Consider the following 25,208-nt stretch of genomic DNA (forward strand, 5'->3'; position numbering starts at 1 on the left):
AGAATCATGTTTTTGTTTAACATCATAATTCGGAATTTCCATTATATTATGTTCTTTATTTAACATTTGGATTAAACTCGCAATCATACTTTTTATTCGAAAAGCATAAAGGCAGTCAAACATGCTTTAAGTGTGTCCCAAAAAGGCAAATGTAAAGGGGTAAACTCTGTCAATAGGCAACTGCTATAGGGTGGGAACAGTAAATGAACCATAGTAATATGCAATCTGTTCGTCGTTGGTGGAGTTGACTTTTTTGGAATTTACTTGTGTTCAGCATTTGTGAGATGTTAGATTTACAAAGCATTACATGGTTAAGTACCAAAAGAAATGAACTAGTCAATACATAGTAGATTTATTAAAAAACCACTCGCATCTCTCACTCCTAGTAAGGTCTAAATTACTATACTGGCCTACGACGTACAGTTAACGTACTACTCTTCTTTTAATTGCCATTTGAATTTCTTGATTTTATGCATCAACAATTTATACAGGCTGTTAAAACAAACATCAAGAAAACATTATAAAACTTATATGCATTCAATTCTGCGTTTTCTTGGCTTCAGGCAATAGGTCAAATTGCGCACGGACATCAGGTCACTGAAAAAAAGAAATTATACCAACATTACAAGATTATGGCTTACAGACCTTTGAAATGCAGATTTGACATAATACTCTAATATGGCAAATTCATCACCATAAAGTTAGAAATACCCGTGATAGAAAGAAAAACATGTTAAAGATGCACTCTCAAAAAATTGAAAACTGTAATCTTTGGCGTTTTTTTAGCAATTAAGATCCTTATTGCTATTATCTTTGTGCTTCAATTGAAGAATTTCATACAAAACTATCTTAATCTGAGACAAAAATAGTATATGCCAAAACGGTCAATCCGTGAGAGTGCAGCTTTAAAGAATTCAACCAGTCCATTCCCAGATGTGATGATAATACATAAACATAAATCTTTGTTTTACATGACATTTCTATGATTAATTTTCAATGTACGCCAACTAATATTTAATCAAAATAAATTCAGTACATAGCTTGTATTAATTCATAACGGCATACCTTTTTATCATTATTTTGTTTCCTCCTCAAAATTGTATAAGCGAGCCAAAAATTATCTTATGTCAAAATGTCTGATGTGCATTTATTCTACTTAAAAATTATCTTAAGCTCACAATGTTATACCTTAATTAGAATAACAAACCCACATGTCATCAGAATTTAAATTCATCCGGTCGTTCAGTGGTTCACGTTCGAATTGAAAATAACAATGCACGATTCACAGACATAGTAACTAACTAATAATCGAAGTCCCATCAAAAAATAAATAACAATTATTTAATTATATCTCATTATATCTTAGCTCGTAGTTTTACCTCATTATCGTTGGGTATTCTTCCTTGTTGCTATTTGGGTTATGTAATGACACAGATGATATCGCGGTTTCTGCATCCCGCTGTTACGATTGGCTATTGATTATACGCTGTTAATTGGTTAAATGACCTGCAGCTAAATATTTGCTGAAACTTACGCATTTATTGATTATTATTATTATTATTATTATTATTATTATTATTATTATTATTAATATTATTATTATTATTAAAATTAGTGTTATTATTATTAGTATTAGTATTACTATTATTATTGTATTATCGTAAATTGAAATTATTATAGTTACATAAATATGCATAGCTAAAAAGAAAAATTGTTGTTGTATGACTAAAAGCGTTACTATTATACTAACGCTTTAAGAAAAATAGAATTTGGGGCAGATTTCCAAAAAGTTCAGATCATTATTGTGAGTCTTAATGACTGAAATGAAGACATTGATGCCTAATTTAGCTGATTCTGAGACAAAACTTAAATAAGCAAAAATGGTTAAACTTAGAGAGTGCTACTTTAAGGATAAGGCATTTTTTTTGCAACTCCCTTATACAAATGGGTGGATTAGGGTCAACCGCTATCAATAGAAATAAAGCTAATAATGGGTAACGAACTCTGAAAAAAGTAAGCTAAAAATTAGAGCCGTTTTAAATAAATTTGCTGTTTCTGAAATTTTGAATTAATTGTTGAACTGTTTTTTTTAACCACGAAGATGAACAATTAGTTTCAATTTTGAACTTTCATTAACATGCAAACTTGAAATTAATAATTATTGTTCTTGATTTTAATAGGTAATCAGTCTCTTTTCTTTAAAAAACAAACAAATGCCTCTTATTTCTAAATAATTAAACTTATTTGTATTTCTATTATGTTCCATTACACAGGCTTTTTTGTTTTGTACCCTGTATTATGACCTTTTAACATTTGTCTTGTGTTCTATTTTAATATATTACGTTTCTAGTTTTCTATTATATATGTTATGTAAATAGGTTTCAATTACAACAATAAATTAGAAAAAAAACAGAACCCCGAGAAGTGTCGTTGTAAAACTGAGACCTTCTTCAAATTGGCACCCCGAGAAGAGCTTCCTGTGGTCCAGGATATTGTTCTCCAAAGACCCGGTGAGGTGGGAATGTTGTTGGCCCTGTACGCCATATCGAGCAGCGAGACGTCAATTCAACTCCGCGCGGCACTCTACCACTATTGGATCGTTATACCCCCCTTTTCCAATTCCCCAAACAAGGACCATTTTTAATCGACCGAAATCTGACGTTTGCGTTGTCAATGAAGTCAATGTGTTAGATAACCTCACATCTTCTTTTCCTTCACCTTCATTACACCCTCTGATTTTGTTAATGATCTTGGTATTAAGATTGACACGGAATATTTGTCTTCCGATCAGCTTCTTCGTGTTCGCCAGGTTCTTGGGAACTGGAAAAGCATATTTCTCACTGGTCTCGTTGACATTGGCTGCACCAACATCACCTGGCATCAAATTGTCCTTTCAGATGACACACCCTCCAAGCGGCCATACCGAAAAATCCCATCCTGGTATGTATGAGTAAGTCCGGCAGCACATCAAAGATATGTTGGATTGTGGCATCATCCGGGAAAGCCAAAGCCGCTTTTTTTCTAATTTTGTTCTTGTTTGTAAGAAAGATGGATCCCGGCGATTTTGCACCGACTTCCGTATGCTGAATTCCCGTACCAGGAAAGATGCAGACATGCTTCCAAGATTTGATGACACTGTCGATCGTCGTCTTGTTGGTCTAAAGTTTTTTTCTAAACTTGACCTTTGCTCAGGTTATTAGCAGGTGGTAATGGAAGAGGATTCCAAGCAATTCACTGCTTTTTCCTTCGGGAATCTAGGTTTTTACGAGTGCAATCGTATGGCTTATGGTTTAGTCAATTCAGGTGCGAGGTTCCAGCGTGTTTTTCTGAGACGTTCGATGAGTATGTGATTAGGTTAGAGAACGTTTTTCACCGTCTTTCATTTCATGGTCTCAAGCTAAAAGGTTCAATGTGTGAGCTTTATAAATCATCAGTTACATATCTTGGCCATACTATTTCTGAACAAGGCATCGCCACTGATCCTGAGAAAACTTCAGCTTAATGATTGACCAGCTTCAACGAACATTTCAAAACTCCGTACATTCTTAGGAACTGCCGGTTTTTACCATAGCTTTATAAGGGACATTTCAAAAATAGCACAACCCTTAAACTAACTTCTTGAAGGTCATGGTATCAAACATACACAATCAAAAAAGCCCAAATCCAAACGCAAAATACCAGTTGACTGGGTCTGGCAGGGTGACACCCTGCAGTCTTCCTTTGAACGTTTGAAGGAAAAACTCTCTTCTCCTCCTATTATTGCGTTTGCTTACTTTTTTAACACTTAAAAGATCATACTGACGCAAGTATGTCTGGTTTGAAAGCAGTACTTCTCCAAGAGCAAGAAGATCACACCAAAAGAGTCATTGCTTATGCAATCCGAGGTCTTCGCCGTATTTAGCGTAACTATCCCGCACACAAGTTAGAATTCCTCGCACTTAAGTGGGCGGTAACCGACACGGTTCACGACTATTTGTTCGGTAATAAATTCGTCGTCACTACGGACAACAAACCGTTAACGTATATCCTGTCTACTGCCAAGTTAGACGCTACAGGTCATCGTTGGGTTGCAGCTTTGTCTGCATATGATTTTAATATTACATATAGGTCATGCAAACCTAATTCCGATTGTGATGGGTTAAGTCGTAAACCTTGTTTGTTCTCTGAGGAGATAAAAGCTGTTTGTCTTGGTGTCTCAGTTTCCATTTCTCCTGTTGAATGTGTATCTGGTGAAACAGCTCCTCAACTGGCCTGTGAAGAGATTGTCAATCCTATTCCAGCATCCAATCCGGTATACTGGAAGACAGAGCAGTCGAACGATTATGACATCGTTAAGGTCATTTCCATCCTTAGTTCCGGTTCTCGTCCGAGGGGGGAGGAAACGTCGAAAGATGGCATATCCCTTCTTCGTGACTTGTCACGTCTTTCACTAGAGAATGGTGTTGTCTTTGAACCTCTACTTTCGATGGTGATGCTTTTCGTGGTGTTCACGACGACATAGGTCATCCTGGTCGTGAGAAATCCCTTTGGCTCGCACGTCAGCGTTTATACTGGCCCGGCATGGAGTCGGATTTCGAACGTCGTATTTCTTCCTGTCGTCCGTGTGTTTGTCGTTAGATCCCAGTTGTTCCCAGGGGTAATCTTGTTGCCATTGATACATCGAAGCATATGCAGCTTGTCTGTATTGACTTTCTGAAACTCGAGAGGTCAATAGGTGGATATGAAGACGTTTTGGCCATCAACGATCACTTTACACGGTATGCCAAAGCTATTCTCTGTAGGAATAAGAAAGCTACCACTTCTGCTAAAGCTCTTTATGAAAACTTCATAGTATATTACTCCTTTTAAGAGCAGCTCCACTCAGACCAGGGACGCAACATCGAGAGCAGCGTCAATAAAGAACTCTGTAAGCGTGCCAAAGTGAGAAAGACCAGAACAACCCCCTTCCATCCTATGGAAAATCCTTCGGCTGAGAGATTTTAACGCACTCTCCTTCGTATGTTGGATACTTTGGCTGATGACCAAAAGTCCAATTGGGCTGTGTTTATTCCTTCTCTCGTCCAGGCGTACAATGCAACGAAGAGCAGTTCTACAGGGTTAAGCCCCAATTTTCCGATGTTCGGGTGGCACCAACGGCTCTATTTAGATGCATACTTGGGCACTGCACCAGTGAATGGAGATGGGGTTAACCATGCTTCATATGTTTCACAACCGCAGAAACGCATGAAATATGCGTACAGGGTAGCTGCAGAAGCAGCCAAGAAGAGAGCAGGACAAAACAAACTTCAGTAGGACTAGAAAGTCAGAGAAAGTTACAGAAGGTAATATTGTTCTGGTACGTAAAGTGAATTTGCAAGGGCGACATAAACTGGCTGACAAGTGATAGAAAGACCCATATGTAATAATAAACATCTCATATGAAGGACAGCCTGTGTACAAAGTGCAGCTTGAGTCTTGCAAAGAACTTTGCACCGAAATCTCCTGCTTCCTTTTATATCCGTGCCAGAGCCAGAAGAAACCGAAGTTGGTGATCAAAACCCCAAACTTTTTCGAACGATCAGGACGCGCACAGTACCTCTTCAGGCCTCTGAATCTGAGCACGACGGAGATACGAACTTCTCCGATTCATCTTCGTCTGGAATATATATTATTCCACAGAGGAGGCCACTGAACCGTACGCAAAATCCCAATGAGCCCGCTCCTGAACCACCTATAAGAGTCAGTTGGCAATTCTTCTTCTTTTTAAAATCATTTACCTGTTTCTTTTCAGTCTCCTTTTTCTATACATACTCCTCAACACAGTCCAGAAGTTCCAACCCCTATTCTTGACACCGTCCGTGCCTCCGGCCAGGCCGAGGCGTACTAGACGTATTTAGGCGTTATTTCAAATTGATCTAGTTTAAATAGCCTGTTCTAGTTATAGTCATGTCATTATTGTAGATGGTTTACTTAAACTAGTAGTACTTTCTGAAATAATATTTCATTTTCTTTTAACCTAACCTCTTGTACAACGATTTTGCTACAAAGGTGTTTTCCAGACATCCTGGGCAGTGGTACATCGTAGGCCTGACAACCCTGCGATGGAATAATTAAAGTAATTCATGTATTCATTAATCATTGCAAAATGCATTATGCCAATGCATTTATTTCAGTGATAAACTATTTTCTCATTTAATTGTTCTCATAATTATTTGTAAAACTTGTGTGATATTAGTTCACATGCCATTTTTGTTTTTTTTAAAACATTATTTTCAGGATAACATACATTCATTATCGTTAGTTTTTCAGATACTACAAAGCCCGCCATAATCTTTCTTGAGAAAATTATTAACTTCACAGTACATTTTTATTGATAATTTACAGTCAGAAGTTAGTGAGTTTGTTGATGAAACAAGTGGTGATAAATATGTAGTTTTTAAATAACTTGTTGAAAGACTAAAGTATATGTAGTATTTATTTAGAAAACGTTTTTAGTAATTAACTTACAAGTTCAGAAAAAATATCGAATATCGTAAATCAAAACAATATGCTGTAAGAAGGACTAACAAGTGACTGTTGATATAAATTTCAATTGATTCTTCATTGTCCCTGCACTTCCCTCCGAAAACGAGAATACTCTCTCAGACAAGTAGCTACAGAAATGCAGAACATGCCTACAAAATAGCCACAATAATGCGCGAATAGTGAACTCTTTTAACATTTAGATATTTATTTTGTTCCCTTAACGCCGCAATTCGACTGATTCATACCAATGTAAAATATAGTCCTTAACTGTAAATCCACAATATTTAACCTTGCATTGTTAAATGGCCACACATAATTTTTTTTTAGCCAATACCTTTCTCATAAATACACAAATGTTTCATAAATCTCAAATTCAGATTGATCTGTCAACAAAGCTTCGCCAATTTTTTAACTATCTAGCTGGTGTCCGTTATCTTTCCGCAAAAAATACTTAGCGCTGGGATCTGTCGTTCTTGGCTAGGAAAACAACAAATAGGATATGGACGCGTAGAGTCGCCAAAACAAAAATCGTCAAAAATATACTCTGAAGCGGCTGTTGATATGGACTAGCCTACAAAATAGAGAGTGGTGAAATGCATAAAACAGTGAGTAATATCCAACCGTTAAAATAATTACTGCTACTGGAGCGTAATTTTAAATAAGATATGAAACCATTATCTTTAGGTACAACGTTAAAGTTATCATTGTTAATGTCACAGACATAGAGCTTGAATTAAACAGATGAAGTTGATGGATTAAAACTTTAAAAGAGGCTGACTAGGTGTAGAAAGTTACAGCAAGTTGCTAAGCTGCTTTTAAGTCAACATTTAAATATGTGATCACATGACTTGCAAGGTGAGGAAAAACAACATTCAGGCTTGTTTTTTTGAAATTACTATATTCTTTTGACAATCTGGTGTCGTGTAACTTTAAGCCAACTCTGATACTCACTGCCTTGATATTTTATAATTTAACATTCATTGTGTTATTTGTTAATTAGTATAACACTCCACTTACATCGGAGGACAATTGATTACAGGTTTCTATTTTTGAAATTAACAGACGCTGATTTATTTGTGTCTTTGAAAGTGTCATGAAATGCAGCCCTCCCCATTTCTGCATGAATTATCGAAGACTTTTTGATTTTATATTTGGAAAACATTGATTTTAATCGTTTAACTTTAAAATAACATGTCCTTTCTCAGCATTTCCAGAGTGGTGCGGCTGAAGTATATTAACGATGGACATCCTAGGAAAATCCAAAGGTATGCTCCTCCTAGCAAGGATAATTTTACGGGATATAACATTTGGAACCAATAATTAATCTAAGTTTTTTTCAATGGATTATTCACTACTACTAATTATTATGTACTAACTTTAATGTTTAAGCAACAGCTAGTTTGCCTCTCAGATATAATGGTTAAATGTAATGTTGACATGGAAACCAAAATATTGAATGGAAATTGTATAATTCCAAACCTTTTTATTCCATCAAGCATTATGTCATATTGAGTTTACACTGCAATTTTGTGAAGGATACAAGTGAAGAATATAAAAAGGAAAGCAAGACTTGTAATACACAAACAGTTTGTGATTCATTGAAAATATTAACTTTACTTTATGGTCATATGAATAGTCATTTGGAGCTTTTCGGCCATTTGTATTAAAAACAACCTCGGATGTATACCGGTACATTAGAAGAAGTAGTTCTTGAACCTTTGAATTATTAATCAATAAAATGTAGTGCTTTAGCTTGTATTAATGTTATTCCCGGACACTTAAAAGTTTACTTAATGACTAAGTGAAACATACAAGGAGTAAAAGGGAAACATATTTTGTATATGTTAATGAACCTTTTGAAATAACAAGCAGTTCTGATGCTGTTAGCAATTTATTTAGTATATACACAACCATCTATAATAATAGTGTATACAGTATATATAATGAATTACTATATATTTTATATGAAGTTTGGAGTAATTCTTCTTATTCAACTTAAATAAACCTACTATGCATTTGAGATAAAGTACTCAAACGCATTTGAAGAATTCGTTACAAACAGAAAATAAATAAAAATGATCACATACCAAAAATGTTGCACTGAAGGATATTACAATCAGGGGTTATCATATTTTTTACTAGAATTGAATGGGCAAAAATCTATATAAAGATAAAGATAAAGGTAAAACATGGCAAAACATTTACTCAATTACTAAAAATAATGAAACAAAACTAACAAAACAAAAAAAAAACATTGAAGGAATTATTGATTGTATATGAACAATTTGTAGCCTAGCAGCTCTGGCAAATTGTCTGCAAAACCTCTCAGTGAGTGTTTGTTAAAAAAACATAACCCCCTCCCCCCCCGCCCCCCCCCCAAAAAAAAGTTGCAAAATGTTCATTGCGAACAAATGTGTTGTTTAGATTTTAAGGGCAAATATAAATATTGTTTTCAATACAAAATTATCTAAACAATGCTTTCAATAAACTTAATAATTTGTGTTTGAAATGACAAATGAATCCGACAAACTTTATATCTAATGATCAAAATAATCTAAATTTCAATTAATTAATATTTTAAACAGCTTTGCTAAAAGAGATCAGTTTTAGACCTTTGACAGTTAAATATGCATGTTCACATGTTTTTTTACTGATCACCCAGAGTGACCTTTTTTGTCTTGCTTCTTGATAAAAGTAATGGAGGGAAATAAATTTATATGAATAAATTAATGTTAAAATTTTCCAGACTTTTAATGGCCCAATATTAAATTACCTCTCATACCATTTTTGACATGAAGTATATTCTGAATTAAGCACGGAAATAGTCAAAACAAAATTTCCATATCATGGGACTTTCTTGAAGAAGTTTAATCTTATCAAGGTGTAATTACAAACAAATGACTTCTAAATTTAGCGCCTATATATCATATATAAATAAATAATCAAGTCAGTGATATTGTTGGAACACACCCAAATAAGAACCCAGTGAAAAACTGTCAGCTGAGCTTACTTAACACTATTTCATTTATATTTGTTGTGTGTACCAGCAAATAGAGCGAGTGCAAATTTCCATCCAAAACCATTTATATATGAAGACAAATGAAACAATTAAAATGATTATATTATATTATTTATACAGAATGCCATCTTGAGGATTTAAAAATATTCACATATGCTAATATGCACAAATTAAGGCTAAGTTATCAACTATTATTTTATATAGTTTTATCTGAAAAAATGCTTGCAATATGTACAGTGTCAAATGATGTTATAAATTTCAGTGTTCTCAAAAGCACACTCAATGTTTTCTGTACTGACAGCTGGATCTTAAATATTTAACATATCAGTTCAACAACATACAAATAGTTATCTTGGATTCATTGACAGTCAAAACACCATAACTACTATATACTGAACTGATTGCTTCTTGAAAAAATCATGCAATAAAAGAAACCGAACAAACAAGCAAAAACTGAAAGTATCTGGTTTAAAATACTAAATTTGGCACAAAATTAACAGAACAGTCAGAGTTTTGCAATTGTCTACATGTTGCTCAATTATTATATATTTGCTGTAAGTGTCACATTTTGTATTATTTACACACAAACGAGTTTGACAGGGGTGAATATCATCTGCATTCTCTTGAAATATGGGATTCTGTGCTGCATCCATTTCATGTTTCAGATTGTTTGACCACTTCATGCTGCTGGCACATTAGAATCTGCAAATAACATAAATGCAATGTTTCAACAGAATAAAAGTACTAACTTCTACTGTGAAGGTATGCCAGTTAACAGTCATTTGAGGCATACACAATTCTATATGAAGACATAAATTTGATATAGTCACAAAGTGTAATTTCATGGATTCAAAGATCAAGACAAATATATGACATATATTATGTTTGAATATTTTGCAATGAGTATTTAACCCTCCAAGGTAATTGACTACAAAGCAGCATTTTGGAGGAGTCAGAAATGCACTTGCTTAGAATCTCTTTTTACTTGAAACCATTTTCCATTCTCTGGAGGCGGTATGGAATTCCAGACAGAACTATCTTTAACAGCATTTTTTGTTCATACAGGTCCTCTAGAGCTTCAGCAACCAGCTGGCCATAAAAAACAACAACAATACATTTGTGTTTTTACAGAATATTGTAATGTACTAAGAAATATTGAGGGATAAAGCAAAACCTTGATGTAACTGACACACTTATTATCCCATTTGCCTTAAGATATTTTAACTTTTGTTTAACTGCATAAAGAATTAATTCTTAATGAAATGCTCAAATGAAAGAGCAAACAAACTAGTTTCACAAAATTGACAAACACGCAGAGGTTGTTGTTTCATTAGAACATGATATAATCTCATGGCCGCGACCGGAAATAATTTATAACCGGCGTGAAACAAAGTCATTTAGGAATGAGACAAACAGAAAAGATCAAGTTTAAAGAACCAATCCCGCTCAAACAATGCTACTATTATGATACATTTTCATGAAGTGATTGTGAAATACTAATAAATTACCGCATGATGTCTACCCCAATTTAAGTTTGGTTGGCTGGTCTGTCATCATCCCCATCTCCAATCTGTCGCAAACAATAACAAATTTATAAACAGTTATTAAAGAATTGGATTACTAAAAAGATGCACTACACTTGGTTGATGGAATTACTAAAAAACTTTAATAAGGACATTCACTAAAGTCTTCGAGTTGGGATTGGTGAAGCTGGCGTTTACACTAAATTGTGTCGGGGGAGAGGGGGGATGGATATCAAATGTGTGTTTGCTTGTGCGTGTGGGGGGGGGGGAGCCGCAAGAGCTACAAATGGGTCTGAATTACAACTCGCACAACCGGAAAACACTTAAAATTTCATTATCATATATATAAATTTATAATTGTGTGCAAGGGGGTGGAGGGCCTTGGTTTAAACAGGCACTATATTTTTTTGAGGGGTACATCACACTCAGGGAGTTGGACCCACTTTCCGTCCTCACTCTGATGACAGTTTTCTTGCATACCCGACATGTGTTTCCAGTCATGTTTCCAGTGCTGGAAAAACCCGTCCTACACTCCCCCATGGTAGATGAGTCAGGTGCAACAACGCGCCACTTTTTATTTATTTTATTGTTTGGTTTATAAAAAATATATTATGCCATTTCAAAAAAGCGAAATCAAATATATAAGTATGCAATACTTTTAATTTAAATTGTAAATAAATTAATGTGAAAACACATTTTTAGAGGAACTATTTGACGTCCATAGAGATTAACAATTACTGCGATAATGACGTCAGTAATCAATGTTGCACGTGCTTTTTCGAAGTGGTGGTATCCCGGAACTGAAGGGTTTTGATGCTTTTACAATGATCTGGAAATATGACAATAACTGGTTAGTTCCTCCACCGTGGTTGATCACAGAGTGCATAGACAAAATTGAGCAAGAAAAGGCTAATTGCATATTGGTAGTACCGTAGTGGACATCGGCACCATTTTGGTCATGTTTTGTTAGAAACAGTTCATTCAGGTTATATATTACTGATTACAGGATATTGCCGAAAGATGGCGTTGTATGTTGCGGACATGGCAACAATGGGGTTTTTGCCAAAGACCCTTTGCCATTCAATATGATAGAACTAAAATGTACATTTTGACTAAATATCTTATTATTCGTTGTCAACAGGTCCTGACCTAAGATCGACCATTCAAGGTCGTTTGATTGGAGCAGGGGTTCATCCATCAGAGACACAGAGTGTAGCAAATAACACGGCGGCATATGTATTGAAATCACGTGCGGATTCTACGACAGAAAAGTACATAGGGTGTTTTGAAAAGTTTTCCTCTTTTTGTGTTTTGAAAAAGTTAAGTGCTAGACCGGCAAATTCGATCGTAGTATCTTTATATATCACATATTTGTTAGATGAAGGAAAGTCTTATAGTGGTATTGCATCTGCAATATATGCCATAAAGTGGGTGCATTCAATACACAGTTTAGAGGATCCAACAAACGATTCAGTTGTGAAGCATTTGTCTGATGCTGCGAAAAGGCTTACATCCAAGCCCAAGAAAAGAATGGACGTTATTGACGCTAATGTTCTTATAGCTTTATGCGAAATGTTTTCAAAAGATATGCGTCTTACTAACGTTAGAGATTTAGCTATGATTCTGTTATGCTATGCTGGATTTTTGCGATTTAATAACATGAGTAATTAACATTGTTCAGATCTAACATTTGAAAACGATTATTTTATTGTTAAAATAAGATCATGTAAGACTGATGTTTACAGAGAGGGTCGAGAAGTATTGATAGCGAAGGGCAGTACCATCGCGTGCCCTTACAATATGTTGAAACGTTTTATGGAAATGGCTGGTTTAAAAAGTACTTATATACTTATGTATCTGTTGTTGCCCAAAATAAACAAGTCTCATAAGCAGTGTGTGTTTGCTTATGTTTTTGTTAAGGGTGTGTTGAGACAACTGCATTTATTGTGGTTAGCTTACTTCATGCACGTGTTTTAAAGATAGAAGGTGGATCTTAATAAAACAATTATCAATTTAAGACAAAATATTATATGTCTGCAGAGTTACTCCCTCCAAGGAACGTGCCTTTCTACAGTTGAATGATTACTCTCTGACAGCCTAGAATCCCAATTCCATGGAACGAAGAAACTATAAATTATTTAAAATAAATATTATTACATATTGAATGAACTGACTATTGTGTGCGTGGAAGGATGGGGCAGGGTTCGGAGAATGCTTTCGGTAATTCCAACAACCACCAAATACTTACCATAAATTGCAATCATTGCAATCATTAAAGCCTTTATATACAATACAAAAGCTAGTAATGCACCAGTCAATTGTTACCACTGCTCCCCCGGGTCCAGGGGGAGGCTCACTTAAATGGCCGTCAACGAGTCATTTGACGATTTTTTTACTACAGCACACTTGAGACTGAGATACATAAAAATAAGGGATAGCGGGGAAAACGCTGGTAGTTTAGTTTTCGTGCTGGAAAAAGATGGGAATGGGCTTTACCTAGGATGTTCATGGGTTGCTTGGGCATTTTGGGGGGATTTTACCAGCAGTTTGTCTCAGCAGGACAGGGATGATACTTGGGATTGGCTGGACCGACAGTTAAACGTCCCGCTATTCCACAGACCTTTGGGGGGCAGTGGTTACAATTAACTCGTGCATAAATTGTTTTTTTAAGATCAAAAAGACACTTGAATATTCGATAAGTACGACATACATGTATAAAATTAGGTCTAAATGAACACTGAATAATTTATCTTTCACAATTTGCAAATTTTACAGGTCTGTCAATTAAAATCAATACAGCAATAAATAAGACTAGCACAATCACTGTTCATTTATTTCATTCAGTAATACATTCAATCTTAAAAATGAACATCATTGTGACCCATGTATTTTAGAAAGTACAGAAAGTAACGTTTTTGGTTTGTTTTTGTGTGTTATGGGTCATAATGCAGATCGTTCAGAATATTCAAAATGGCCGCAGCCGTCGGCATGGCATCAACAAACTGTTTCACCTACTAAAAGATCTTGTTAAGCAGCTTAATATCCCAAATAGTCGTTGTAAAACCGATACTTAAACGTTTAATATGATGCTAATAAACATAAAATTAGAAAACCCTGTGAAATAAAAGTAGAAATGGCAATATTTACATTGTGTCTGAAGCGTATTGGAAACGGATGTCGGAGAATTCGTACCCATTCAATATGGTATCGGTATGACTAGTTAGAGGAAAGTGCACTTCAGCGGAAAGTACGAAATCGGTGAATGCTCCTGAAACGATAGTTAAGTGGTTACTGGTACTAAATCTCCATGAATCCGGGAAACCCCTTCCCTCGATTGGAACGCGAAGATAGACAAAACGTGAAGTTTTTAGTAAACAGTTTTCAAAATATGAAATTCAATAAATAATTAAAACATGCATCTCAGATTAATTCACCTTTACAATTAAATCAGACTTATATGCTCTGCTTCCAAACTGGGAGTAGGATTTGTTATTGCTTCATTTGTTGTTGTTGTTGTTCCGTATAAAACGACCTCCAATTTGTGTTTGCAAATCCTAGGTTTCGCAAACTCAAGTACCCTTTAAATACGCTGTAATCGAATACTGACCTATAATTTAGTTAAAAGGCTTCATTAAGGTGTGATTTTGGTGTTTTTTGTTTGCGAAATGTTTTTTGAAGTTTGTCTAATTGACCCACCAACTTCGGGCCCTAGCGGGGTTTTTGCAGAAAAACACGGGGTTTTTCACACTCCCGCGGGATTTTTCTCCCGTTTTTCAAGAGCTGGGGAAAAATCCCGCGGGGTTTCAATAATACACGATTGAAATTATTTTAGCTCAAAACAACATCTTATATAAAAAAAAAACATTATGCTTCGACACCGGAAGTGAAATAACGCGAAACAAAAAAAACGCTTTTCAGTACGGGGTTTTTCTCCTGCGTTTTCCAAAATATTTCAAAAGTACAATGCCTAAAAGATGTTTGTAAGGCAACGTTGCAAAATGTTTTTTATTATTTCAATGATATTATGCATGTGTGTGCTTTATTCGGTGAAAATTGAAAAAAATCCACATAAACACTCTCTGGATGCCATGTGTGACTAAACTATGTATGTATAATTACGCTATTTTAGCCGTGCTTAATTTTAATACAGACATCACATTATCAAAGTTTTCCAGGCACGTGTCATTCTATGTAAAATTCAGTAATAAAACAAAAAGTGAAACCTATGATTTAAGAAGTGGTGTAACAATGTTTGTGTCTCTAGTTCATTGTTGTTTGGGTCCTTGACGTGTACCCCTTAACAGGGCCTATTTTTTCTGTTCAACTAATGGGCTTGTCCCTGTAGTTTTCATTATATTATACATATTTTTGTTTATTTTCTTATTTACACATGCATAGAGCGATTACAAAACAATATGGGTTTTTTATCAAATAAATCAGAAGGATTTAAAAAAACAATTCTCTATCATGATATTTTACACACATGTTCATTCATTTCCTATATAAATGTATACTTATAGGACTAAAATCCAAATACGGATTCACAATTCATTCATACATCAAGGTTATAAAATGTATAGATCATTTATTTACATCATTGGAACTTGAGGAATACATAGGGATAAAAACAAACATGACAAAAATCAATAATGATAATAATTGTTCTCCTATCAACAAAGAACACATGTACATAATTATATAATAGAAAAACATAGACCAAAACATAAATCAAAGTATTTGATTGTAACTATTATATTGCTAAAAATATCGCAATCTTTGTCACGGGAAACAACACCAGTATAATCACAGCATGCGATTAACGAAACGGCAACAGAGTCTAGTGGGGTTTCTGGTGCAATGCAATATCATCGGTCTGTAAAAAGAAATCACATATTGATGAATATTTGCTATAAAGACACGTTGTTAGCGACAACTGCATTGTATATGTGTAATTTCGAAAAATATGTCTTCATTTTAAGCATGAAGTGTTTAATTCTATAAAAACCATTAAAACAAACATTATTCGTCCCTTCAGGAACAAAAAGTTGACACCTAAACAACGTTTTGTTATGATTATTTCATCAATACTATATTGAAAATTTATTTTAATACATGATTGATCTAAACGGCGCGTTCTTGTACTAGACTCTGAAATTCAAGATGTGCCATTAAACAGTAGAAATAATTTAATGTATGCATTTTCATGAAATTCAGAGGCCGTTCATTGTTTCGATTTAAGGGTCATTATATAAAAATCATATATTATTGAAAATGTTTTACGTACGTGAGTTGTTGTTTTCCGTTCCTCTGTGTTTCTGGAGCCATAGTCTTGTTGGACTTGACCTCCATTCGGTCTTTCCTAGAGGTAATGCCACGATACGAAATAAAACATTCCCTTGAATAAAACACCATTTCAGTTGAGTTTTATTTTATAAACATTAGAATTATACTCATGCAAGCTGACTCTGCACTGCACATTGCCAAAGAAGTCAAGTTAAAAAATGTCGCTTGTTTGTTTGGATTTCCTTATACGTGTGCTATTCCCGCCGATAAGTTGTTCTGCAACCTAAAAACAATAACATACAACATTAAACAGCTGATTGATTTTAAAAGATGTTGTTCATGTTTCATTTTGGTTGTACATGCAACGATCAATACGTTATTAAACCTGATTATGGTATATAACATTCTACAGCATGTTTGTAATATACTGTAAAAAAAGTATTACCATTCTCTCAAACAGCTTATAGGTAGCCGAAGGGTTGACGCTTTATCCATGATGAATCACAAGCGAGATGTCCACGGCAAACCACACAAGTAAGGTCCACAAATAAGCACTTTGTGTTGGTACATTAAAAATGTTGACTGTCTATAACACCCATGTTCTTTTTAAATTAAAACATAACTTTGATGCATGTTTTTCCCACTTTCCTTTTGTATTTACTTCTTCCGTCAAAAACCTTGTTCTGTCGGCTATTTATTATAGGTTTGAAATATGTCATCGGGTTGCACACATGTTTTGATTATTCCAATGCAGTGGACATAAGCTTCCGGTTCATGCCATGTGTTCTCCTCTGCTGAGCATCCTAACTTTGCCATCTCTTTTCGTGGACTGCTTTTGCGATTGACCAATATGTCCTTCGGTGTTTAATGCGTGGCACGAATGTATAGTTATTTTCCAAACGCCAGAGGAACTGATGTTTTAAACTTGTCGGCAAATACAACATGATCATCCTGTGATGTTTTCTCTTCAGTTCTCTACAACTGTTTGAGTCAACCCTACTTCTATATTTCGACTTAAGTACGCCTGGTAATTCCTGAGATACCCCATGACACACGGAGCACCAACGATTCTTGAATGGTGACCGTGACATTTGATCATTGCTTCATCGACTGGGTTGTTAGAGCAAGAAGCTCTCTTCAACCTTTTCCTGTCTCCTGCACCGGGCTGATGTTGATATTCTGAAGTGGATGGTTGCTGTTCATCCCTACTTGTCTTCCGGCTACTTTGTTCAGGCAGTTGAGCCTTGACAGGAGAAATCCTTATTACCGCAGGGGATACCACAATCTGTACGGGGGATTTTCGTGGTGATCTACCATTTTCCCCTTCCGGAGTATTTAGTAGAGATGAATGTGCGGACAAGTCCAATTCAAACTCCACCTCCATTTCTTCACACTCAGCCCCTTTTCCGGCATCGCTTACCACTTTTTCAATCTGGTAGTCAATTTCCAGCCTGAAGTCTTTTGTTTGCTTCAGCGGCTCATAGATCTGTTCCTTGGTCACTTTGATGGGTGGAAGTTTGTGGATATTGGTTACTATCCACTCCCTGTCCACGACTTCCAGGATGTTCAGTTCATTGGCCACTCTTTTACAGAAATTCAACCCCTTCCCTTTTCCTCGTCCCGTACTACGAGCCAGATCACATGTCGCCTTTATCAAGCTTTTCAGAAGATCTTGGTCCGCTTCCTTGCAGAGTGCCAAGCTGAGGCGTGACACCAATTTGTCTGCAGGCTCATAGTAGCGGCCTTTCTCAAGAAGGTCTTTCACCTCCCGAACGATCTTGCTGTCAGCCATCCTTAAACAAATAGACAAAAAATGACTATTAAACATTCCTTGATGTTATACAACTCTTACACTTGTATCAATATTCAAAGCCTCAGAGGGTGTAACATTCACAAAAGAACCATGGTACCATTCATCACACTGAATCATGAATCTACCTCCCCATGGATGCTTGCATACACAGTACTTCAAATCTGTCTCATCTGTCACCGTTTCTTCTGACAGGAATGGATCACTATCCGGTTTTTCTTGGTACTTTCTTATCCAAGCTGGGATAGTTCATGCTATACAAGGCATCAACCTGTCATGATTGGTTACCACCACCGCATTCTTCAACTTAATCTGGTACTGGTAGCCAGACACCTTTCTTGTAATGATTGCGGGCCCTTTCCATGGTGCAATCAAATTCTTGCACTTTTCTTTCACCACTGCCGTGTCTAACAAGTACACCAGATCTCCCTCTTTGTATGGCCTTAATAGAACCTTTAGATCGTAGTACCTTTTCATCCGCTTTAAAGAAGTTTTCAATTGTTTTCGAGCTGTGTCATGAGCATTCTTCATCCTCTCTTGTAGCTCTGCTACATACTCTTCCGGTTCAACACTTTTGTCAGCGTGATTTGGGAACATTAAACTTGCCGGTGTGTTCACCTCACGACCCAACATCAACATGTTTGGTGTGAAACCTGTGCTTCTGTTCACAGCTGCCCGAAGAGCTCCTGCTATCTGAGGTATGTGCTCATCCCATTTGTTTTGCGACTTGCCCAAAAAACAACGCACCGCCTCCATCAGTGTTCTGTTATACCTCTCAACCTGACCATTTGCTGAGGGTCTATACGGTGTGGTACGTGCCTTGTGTATTTCTAAAGCACGGCAAAGGGCTGTAAACAATTTACTTTCGAAATTGCGTCCTTGATCAGAAAAGATCTGAAAAGGAAAGCCGAATCTTGAGGAAAACTCATTCACGGCTGCCTTTGCGGTTACTTCTGCTTTTTGTGATGGTAACGGTATACATTCTACCCACTTTGTAAATTGATCCACCATCATTAAGCAGTGCTCATTGCCTTGTGCTGTTTTTGGCAAAGGTCCAATAAAATCTATATGGACCTGTTCCATTGGTGCCCCGGCATGGTACTCAGTCAGTGGTACCTTTCCATATACCTTAGTTTTCTTGTTTGCACACACCTCACAGGACAAGATGTATCTTTCAACATCTCATCCCAAGTGCAACCAAAATAATTTTTCTTTAATCTTAGCTTTGGTTCTTGCAATCCCCCGATGTGTGGCAGAAGGTATACCATGATGCCAATAGATTGCCAGTTCTTGCAATGATTTGGGTACCACCAATTCCAAATCTTCCGATTCCTTCTTTTGCTTAAACAGCACACCATGACTGAGTTTAAACAATTCTTTGTTTATCCAATAGTACTTGCTAAAGCTCTCCCTCTGTCGGCACAGTACCTGCCTCAAGATAAGCCCTAATGATACCCAAATCTCCATCAGCAGCTTGTTCTATTTGGAGTTCCTCAAAAGTAAACCCCCAACAAGATGGACTTTCTGTTGTCGCTTCTTGCGGTACCTTAACAGAGCAGGTTCTAATCATGATGTCCGCTCCATCTCTGATAATGTCAAACCCTGACTGACTGTCAGATATGTCATAACCCAATGAATCAGAAAAACTGTCTCCTTGTTCAAACATATGATTTTCCCTGACACACGAATCAGGTTTATCGTCCCGGGTGTACAGCCGGTATGTTCCCCTTGATTTCGCTCATTGAAAATCCCTTCCCGACATAACTCGGCAAGCCCCTGATCTTCGTCACCCCTGAGTGCCTTCCCGGCAGTACTGCCGGTTTTATCTCCCTGGTGACTTCCATCAGGAATATCCTGGCTGAAACAGCCTGAATAATTGCCTGAACAGGGTGTCCCTAAACCTTCATTTGACTCAGACCCTCCCTTTTCATCTTTGACATTATCCCCTGCTCTCCTTTCCCTACTCTCTCCAGTTATCACTCTCAAGGCTACCGCTTCATCCACTGACCTGGTGAACTCACCCCACCGATCATCTGCTCTTTTGCAGTAATCACAACCACCACATGGTAACTTGTCTGGAGTTACCCCTGCAATATAAGAGTGACATGGCACTAGATCATCCCGCAACCAAGACATGGCATCTGCATTACCATGCTTAGAACCTGGTCTATGTTGCACCACCATGTGATATTGGGACAACTCCTCTATCCACCTTGCTAATTGACATTGTGGCTCCTTAAACCGTAGCAACCAGGTTAAGCTACTATGGTCTGTCCGCACTCTAAAAACATTACCTAAAAGATACTGTTTATAGTGCCTTGTCAATCTTACAATAGCCAGCAGTTCTTTTCGGGTAGTGCAGTAGTTCTTTTGCTCCGTTGTGAGCGTAAAGCTACAATATGAGATTACCTTTTCTACCCCCTTCTGAATTTGGCTCAGCACCCCACCCACTGCATAATCGGATGCATCAGTTTCCAAAATGAACGGGTCCTGGTTGTTTGGCAAAGCCAGAACAGGTGGACATGTTAGAGCTGTTTTTAGTTCATTAAATGCTTCATTTTGCACTTCTTCCCAGATAAATGTTTTTTTTCCCTGTCAGATTATACAGTGGCTGAGCTACTTTTGCAAAATCTTTCACAAAGAACCGGTGATAGTTAGCCAGACCCAGGAATCTCTCTACATCTTTTGAGCAAGATGGAGTAGGCCAGTTTACCACTGTTTCTATGTTCCGGTCTGCCATGGCGATCTCATTTTCGCTTACGATCCTACCCAAGAACTCCACTTTCTTCTGAAACAATACATTTTTTTTCGGTTTAAGCTTCATCCCCTGCTTCTTAAACCGCTCTAATGTCTCAGCCAGGTTATGCATATGATCTTCGAAACTTTTTCCCAACACCAAGATGTCATCCAAAAAGGCTAACACCGTTTTCCAATTCATTCCCCTCTAAATAAGATTGACCACCCTAGAAAACGTTGCTGGGGCATTTGATAAACCAAACCCCATTCTCACATGCTCAAACAGACCATACTTAGTTAAGAATGCTGTTTTCTTTCTATCAGCTTTTGGTTTGCTTCCTTTAAATTGTGTTTGTAATGGAATGTGCTCTCCTCTAACGACCAATGTTTCAGACATCCAGTCTATACTAACGCCTAAATAATGTAATAAATCATGTCCTAACAACAACTCATCACTAATTGGTGCTACATACAGTCTAGATTTGAAACTTTGCTTTCCTAATTGTATTTCTACCGGTTGAGTTACAAACCCTTTCAAAACTACATCGTTATCTGCCAATTGCATGGATACCTCTTTCACCTTAGCCGGTCTTGACGACAATTTATTATAGCATTCAGTAGACAGAATTGTTATTTCTGCACCTGAATCTATCCTAGCGTTTACCCTAACATCACCTACCATCATGTTTACGGACGAAGACCCCTCACATACCCTATGCACTGATGTTACTATCTCTTCCTCTTTGAAAAGCTCAGGTTTTTGTACACAACTTCTTACCTCCTGCCTGGCCTTATCAACTGAAGTTTTACGGCCTAATTCTTCCTCGGACCTAGGGATTGGCCTACTGGCCCCGGCCCTTTGCCGTTTCCCTTGTGCGGCTGACCCTGAACTGCTCTCCCCTGGCTATTATCTTTTTCCTTTTGCCACTCTTTACGTTTCAGGCAATCTCTCTTGAAATGCCCTTTCCTCCCACAAAAGTAACAAGACCCAAAGCCTTGTCCCTGGTTACCAACTGAAGATTTTAATTCAGCCAGCTGCTCTGTCAGAGACTCAACCATTTTTTCTAGGTTCGCATTTCTGCTGTCGTCAACCACATTGACCTGTACCTCATCCGGCCTACGTTTACGGCGACCACTCTCCATGGCTGAGGTTGTGTACCGAAACTCTTTTATAAAGTTCAATGCCTCCTCCATGGATGATGGGTGCCGTAAACACGCATACTTACCAGCCTCCTTATCCGTACACCCCTGACAGAACTTCTTCACAGCTTCCCTTTGTACTACAAAGTGCCTAAACTCTCTGTATGCTGGTGTAGCTAACATCAGGACTCGATCAGCCCAATCCTCCAACGCCTCACACCCATTTTGGCAAGTTTGATCAAACTTTGCCCTTGCCGTTTCTGGCAGCTCTGTGGTACCAAAACGGTTATCTAGCATGCGCATTAACCGTCGGAACGACAGTTTATGCCCATTCTGGACCATTAAAGAATAATGATCAAGTGCCTTTCCTTGTAGACACCAAGACAGATAATCTAAGCTCTCCTCATCCGTCCATCTCATAGCTCGCCTGTAACTGTCAAACTTAACTTTAAAGGATGTCCAGTTTGACACCCCGTCATATGTTAAGTACTTGGGTATTTTGCTGGGATTACCTCTTACACCTTGGTCAGAATCTTCTGTCTCACTTGAAGAGCTATATCTCTTCCCCCTTTTATCTAATGATGGTGATCTACTACTGGATGAGGAAGAAATACTACTGTAATGCCTATGAGCACGCCTCTTTCTAGACCTTGAGAGCTTTGAGTTTTTGTGTGTGCGTGACAGAGATCTTTTTAATTTTTTATGATTTCTATAAGGTGATTTTGAATGTGATCTACTACGATGCCTATTTTTACGTGATTTATGTTTAGATTTAGAATGGACTGATTTACTAAGATACCCCCCCCCCCGTATGTGACTCATCTGTTTCAGTATAACTGTCGGTGTCTATTTCTTTTAAGTTGGTTACCCGTTCAACAGAATGTTTGCTTTTCTTTTCAGGGACCTCCACCAACTTCACAGTAGACTTCACTCTACTACCCTCAATTTTTTTAAGCCTAGGTACCTGCACTGTCGCTACTTTCTGTTTAGGAGTAAACTCCAATTTTTCGGTTTTCAGTGTCTTTGGTATCTTAGGTGTAACAACCATTTTTTTTGGAATGGCCCCTAACTTTTCACCTATTGGTGTGAGAGGCACATCAGGTAAGGAGTCAACGCCCTCCCTTAAAATTTTCAATTGCCGTCTCAAATCTGCATCCAATAGATCATGCTCGAGAGATTTAGCTGGCTCCTCCATTGAAAAGTCCAGCAGACTCGATATTTTATCGTAAGTCTCCTCTCCCAACACATACCTCAACTTTTCTTCATCAAATTGACCATTTGTTTCCCTATACCTTATAAGTAGGTTTGATTTTTTCTCCCCGTACCCCGGAATAATAGCTGCAATTTCCTCCTTTGTAGCCAAATTTATTTTCAACGCCATTCTTATTATTAATATTCTACTCTTTTCACTTAATATCATTTATTAAATTATAATGTTTAAACATGATTGTGTGTTGTTGTGTTTTTGTTTCAAATCTCCAATATCAAAAATAGTTAATACTAGAAATAGTAAATGATATGACAAATGAGTAAAATCCTACAAAAGCTGATATAGCGCTAACTCAAGGCCTACTGGTGTAAACAATACACTTTACCACCACGTATACAAATACACCAACGACTGTGTAAAAAATACACCCCAGACTGTGTAAAAAATACACCAATATCTGTCTTAGCAATTTCTAGATACCCAATATCAAAGCAAATGTATCACTAGCACTTTCAAGAAAAAATCCTGTTCAATATCACCATTAGATAAAGAATACCCAATGTGACAAATACAAGTGCAAGACACTGCAACCAACCACAAATCCCTCTCACACACAATCAATTTAAAACGATAACTAATCACAGATCTATATATAAAAAAATCCAAAATACTGTTTTTATTTTTAGGTAAATTTTTATCAGGCCAACTATAAAATCATATATTATCAATAAATATTTTACTTTTTAAATCTTTAACTTTCCACAAACCTCTCTGTTGTTCTTTTTCGTCTATTGAGGTCTTTCTTGCCTGAATCTGCGACTCCTTGCACTATCAACCTTAACACTTGCTAGTAAAAAATACTAAAACTAAGTGAACAGGCCTCAATTTACACCTACTTGTAAAATATACTAAGCCAGGTTAAATTTCAACAAAATACACACTTGCTAGTAAAAAATACTATAACAAGTCTACAGTCCAACACAATTGTTAGTAAAAAAATACTGAACAAAATAGTCCTAATTTTCGCTGGACCAAAACCATGCGACTTCCGGTCAAAATTATGTAATTTTCCAGACGAAGTTTCGTTAATTTTTCTGACACCACTAAAGTGTTTAGTGCGTCTGCCGGCTCTACTAGTCCTAGATACCCTTGATTACTACGTAGGACCCCTTCAAACCACACCAAAACACTCTTATTTTCTCTATGAACACAGAACACTTTTTCAACGTCTTGTGTCTTCGCGGGCTGCATCCAAAGAGAGCGCATGCGCAGTCTTTTGATCGCACCGTAAGGCTCTACAAAACGCCTCCTTATAGTCGGCCGGGTTACATACAATTAAGTGACAAAGCGTCGTCACAACAGTTCTTAGCTGATACATATTCAACAAGCCACACACAAATGCAATAGAATAAAATATATATGACTTACCATGGAAGTTAGGGATATATCCATTTTGCAAAACTTAGCGTCATTCAGTCATTCTGATTCATCGTTCTGCAAAGCTCGATGATTTTGTTTATCTTCTATGAAAAACAAAATAATTCGTCTGACACATTCGTAATTTTCCAGCATGATACATGTACCCTGGTATTGATTATTGTAATTGTATGTTAGTGTTAAACCGGTTTAAAGTCAGATTCAAGTACCAATAATTTAACAATTTTAAGTAACAATAATTAAGCAATATCATCTTTTTAACGTTACAACTCTTTAACGTCACGTATAATTTTCATTCCTGCAGTATTTTTAAAGACGGTTAAAAAAGGAAGATTATTTTTTTTTTAAAAAGGGTTACATTTCACTATTTCATAAGTTTCGAAATTAGTTAAATTACCTTTAATAATATCATTTACATAACTAACATGGTTGTTATATTAAACATATAAGATACATATGTAGTAACATTTGTTTTTGCTTCAAATGAAGTGCAATAATCGCGTTTTAAATCATAAATAGTCAAAACAGGTTTTGCTGGGTTTTTCT

At 36.7% G+C, this 25,208-nt stretch overlaps 1 protein-coding gene across 1 annotated transcript; it reads right to left on the bottom strand.

Annotated features, from left to right (window-relative positions):
- Window positions 1-8,890: 8,890 nt before the first annotated feature.
- Window positions 8,891-24,039, bottom strand: LOC128230374 (uncharacterized). Its single transcript, XM_052942586.1, has 5 exons — window positions 23,993-24,039; window positions 16,331-18,122; window positions 14,194-15,919; window positions 11,032-11,093; window positions 8,891-10,225 (listed from the first exon to the last, which is right to left on the bottom strand). Exon 2 carries the CDS (start codon window positions 18,119-18,121, stop codon window positions 17,297-17,299), a length of 825 nt encoding a protein of 274 aa, XP_052798546.1. The 5' UTR covers window position 18,122; window positions 23,993-24,039; the 3' UTR covers window positions 8,891-10,225; window positions 11,032-11,093; window positions 14,194-15,919; window positions 16,331-17,296.
- Between the last annotated feature and the right edge of the window lie 1,169 nt (window positions 24,040-25,208).

Source organism: Mya arenaria, chromosome 4 (assembly GCF_026914265.1).
Source record: "Mya arenaria isolate MELC-2E11 chromosome 4, ASM2691426v1".
NCBI lineage: Eukaryota > Metazoa > Mollusca > Bivalvia > Myida > Myidae > Mya > Mya arenaria.

What these genes read in the sequence shown, in the direction of transcription:
- LOC128230374 (XM_052942586.1), bottom strand. Translation starts at nt 18,121, where the DNA reads ATGGCTGACAGCAAGATCGTTCGGGAGGTGAAAGACCTTCTTGAGAAA.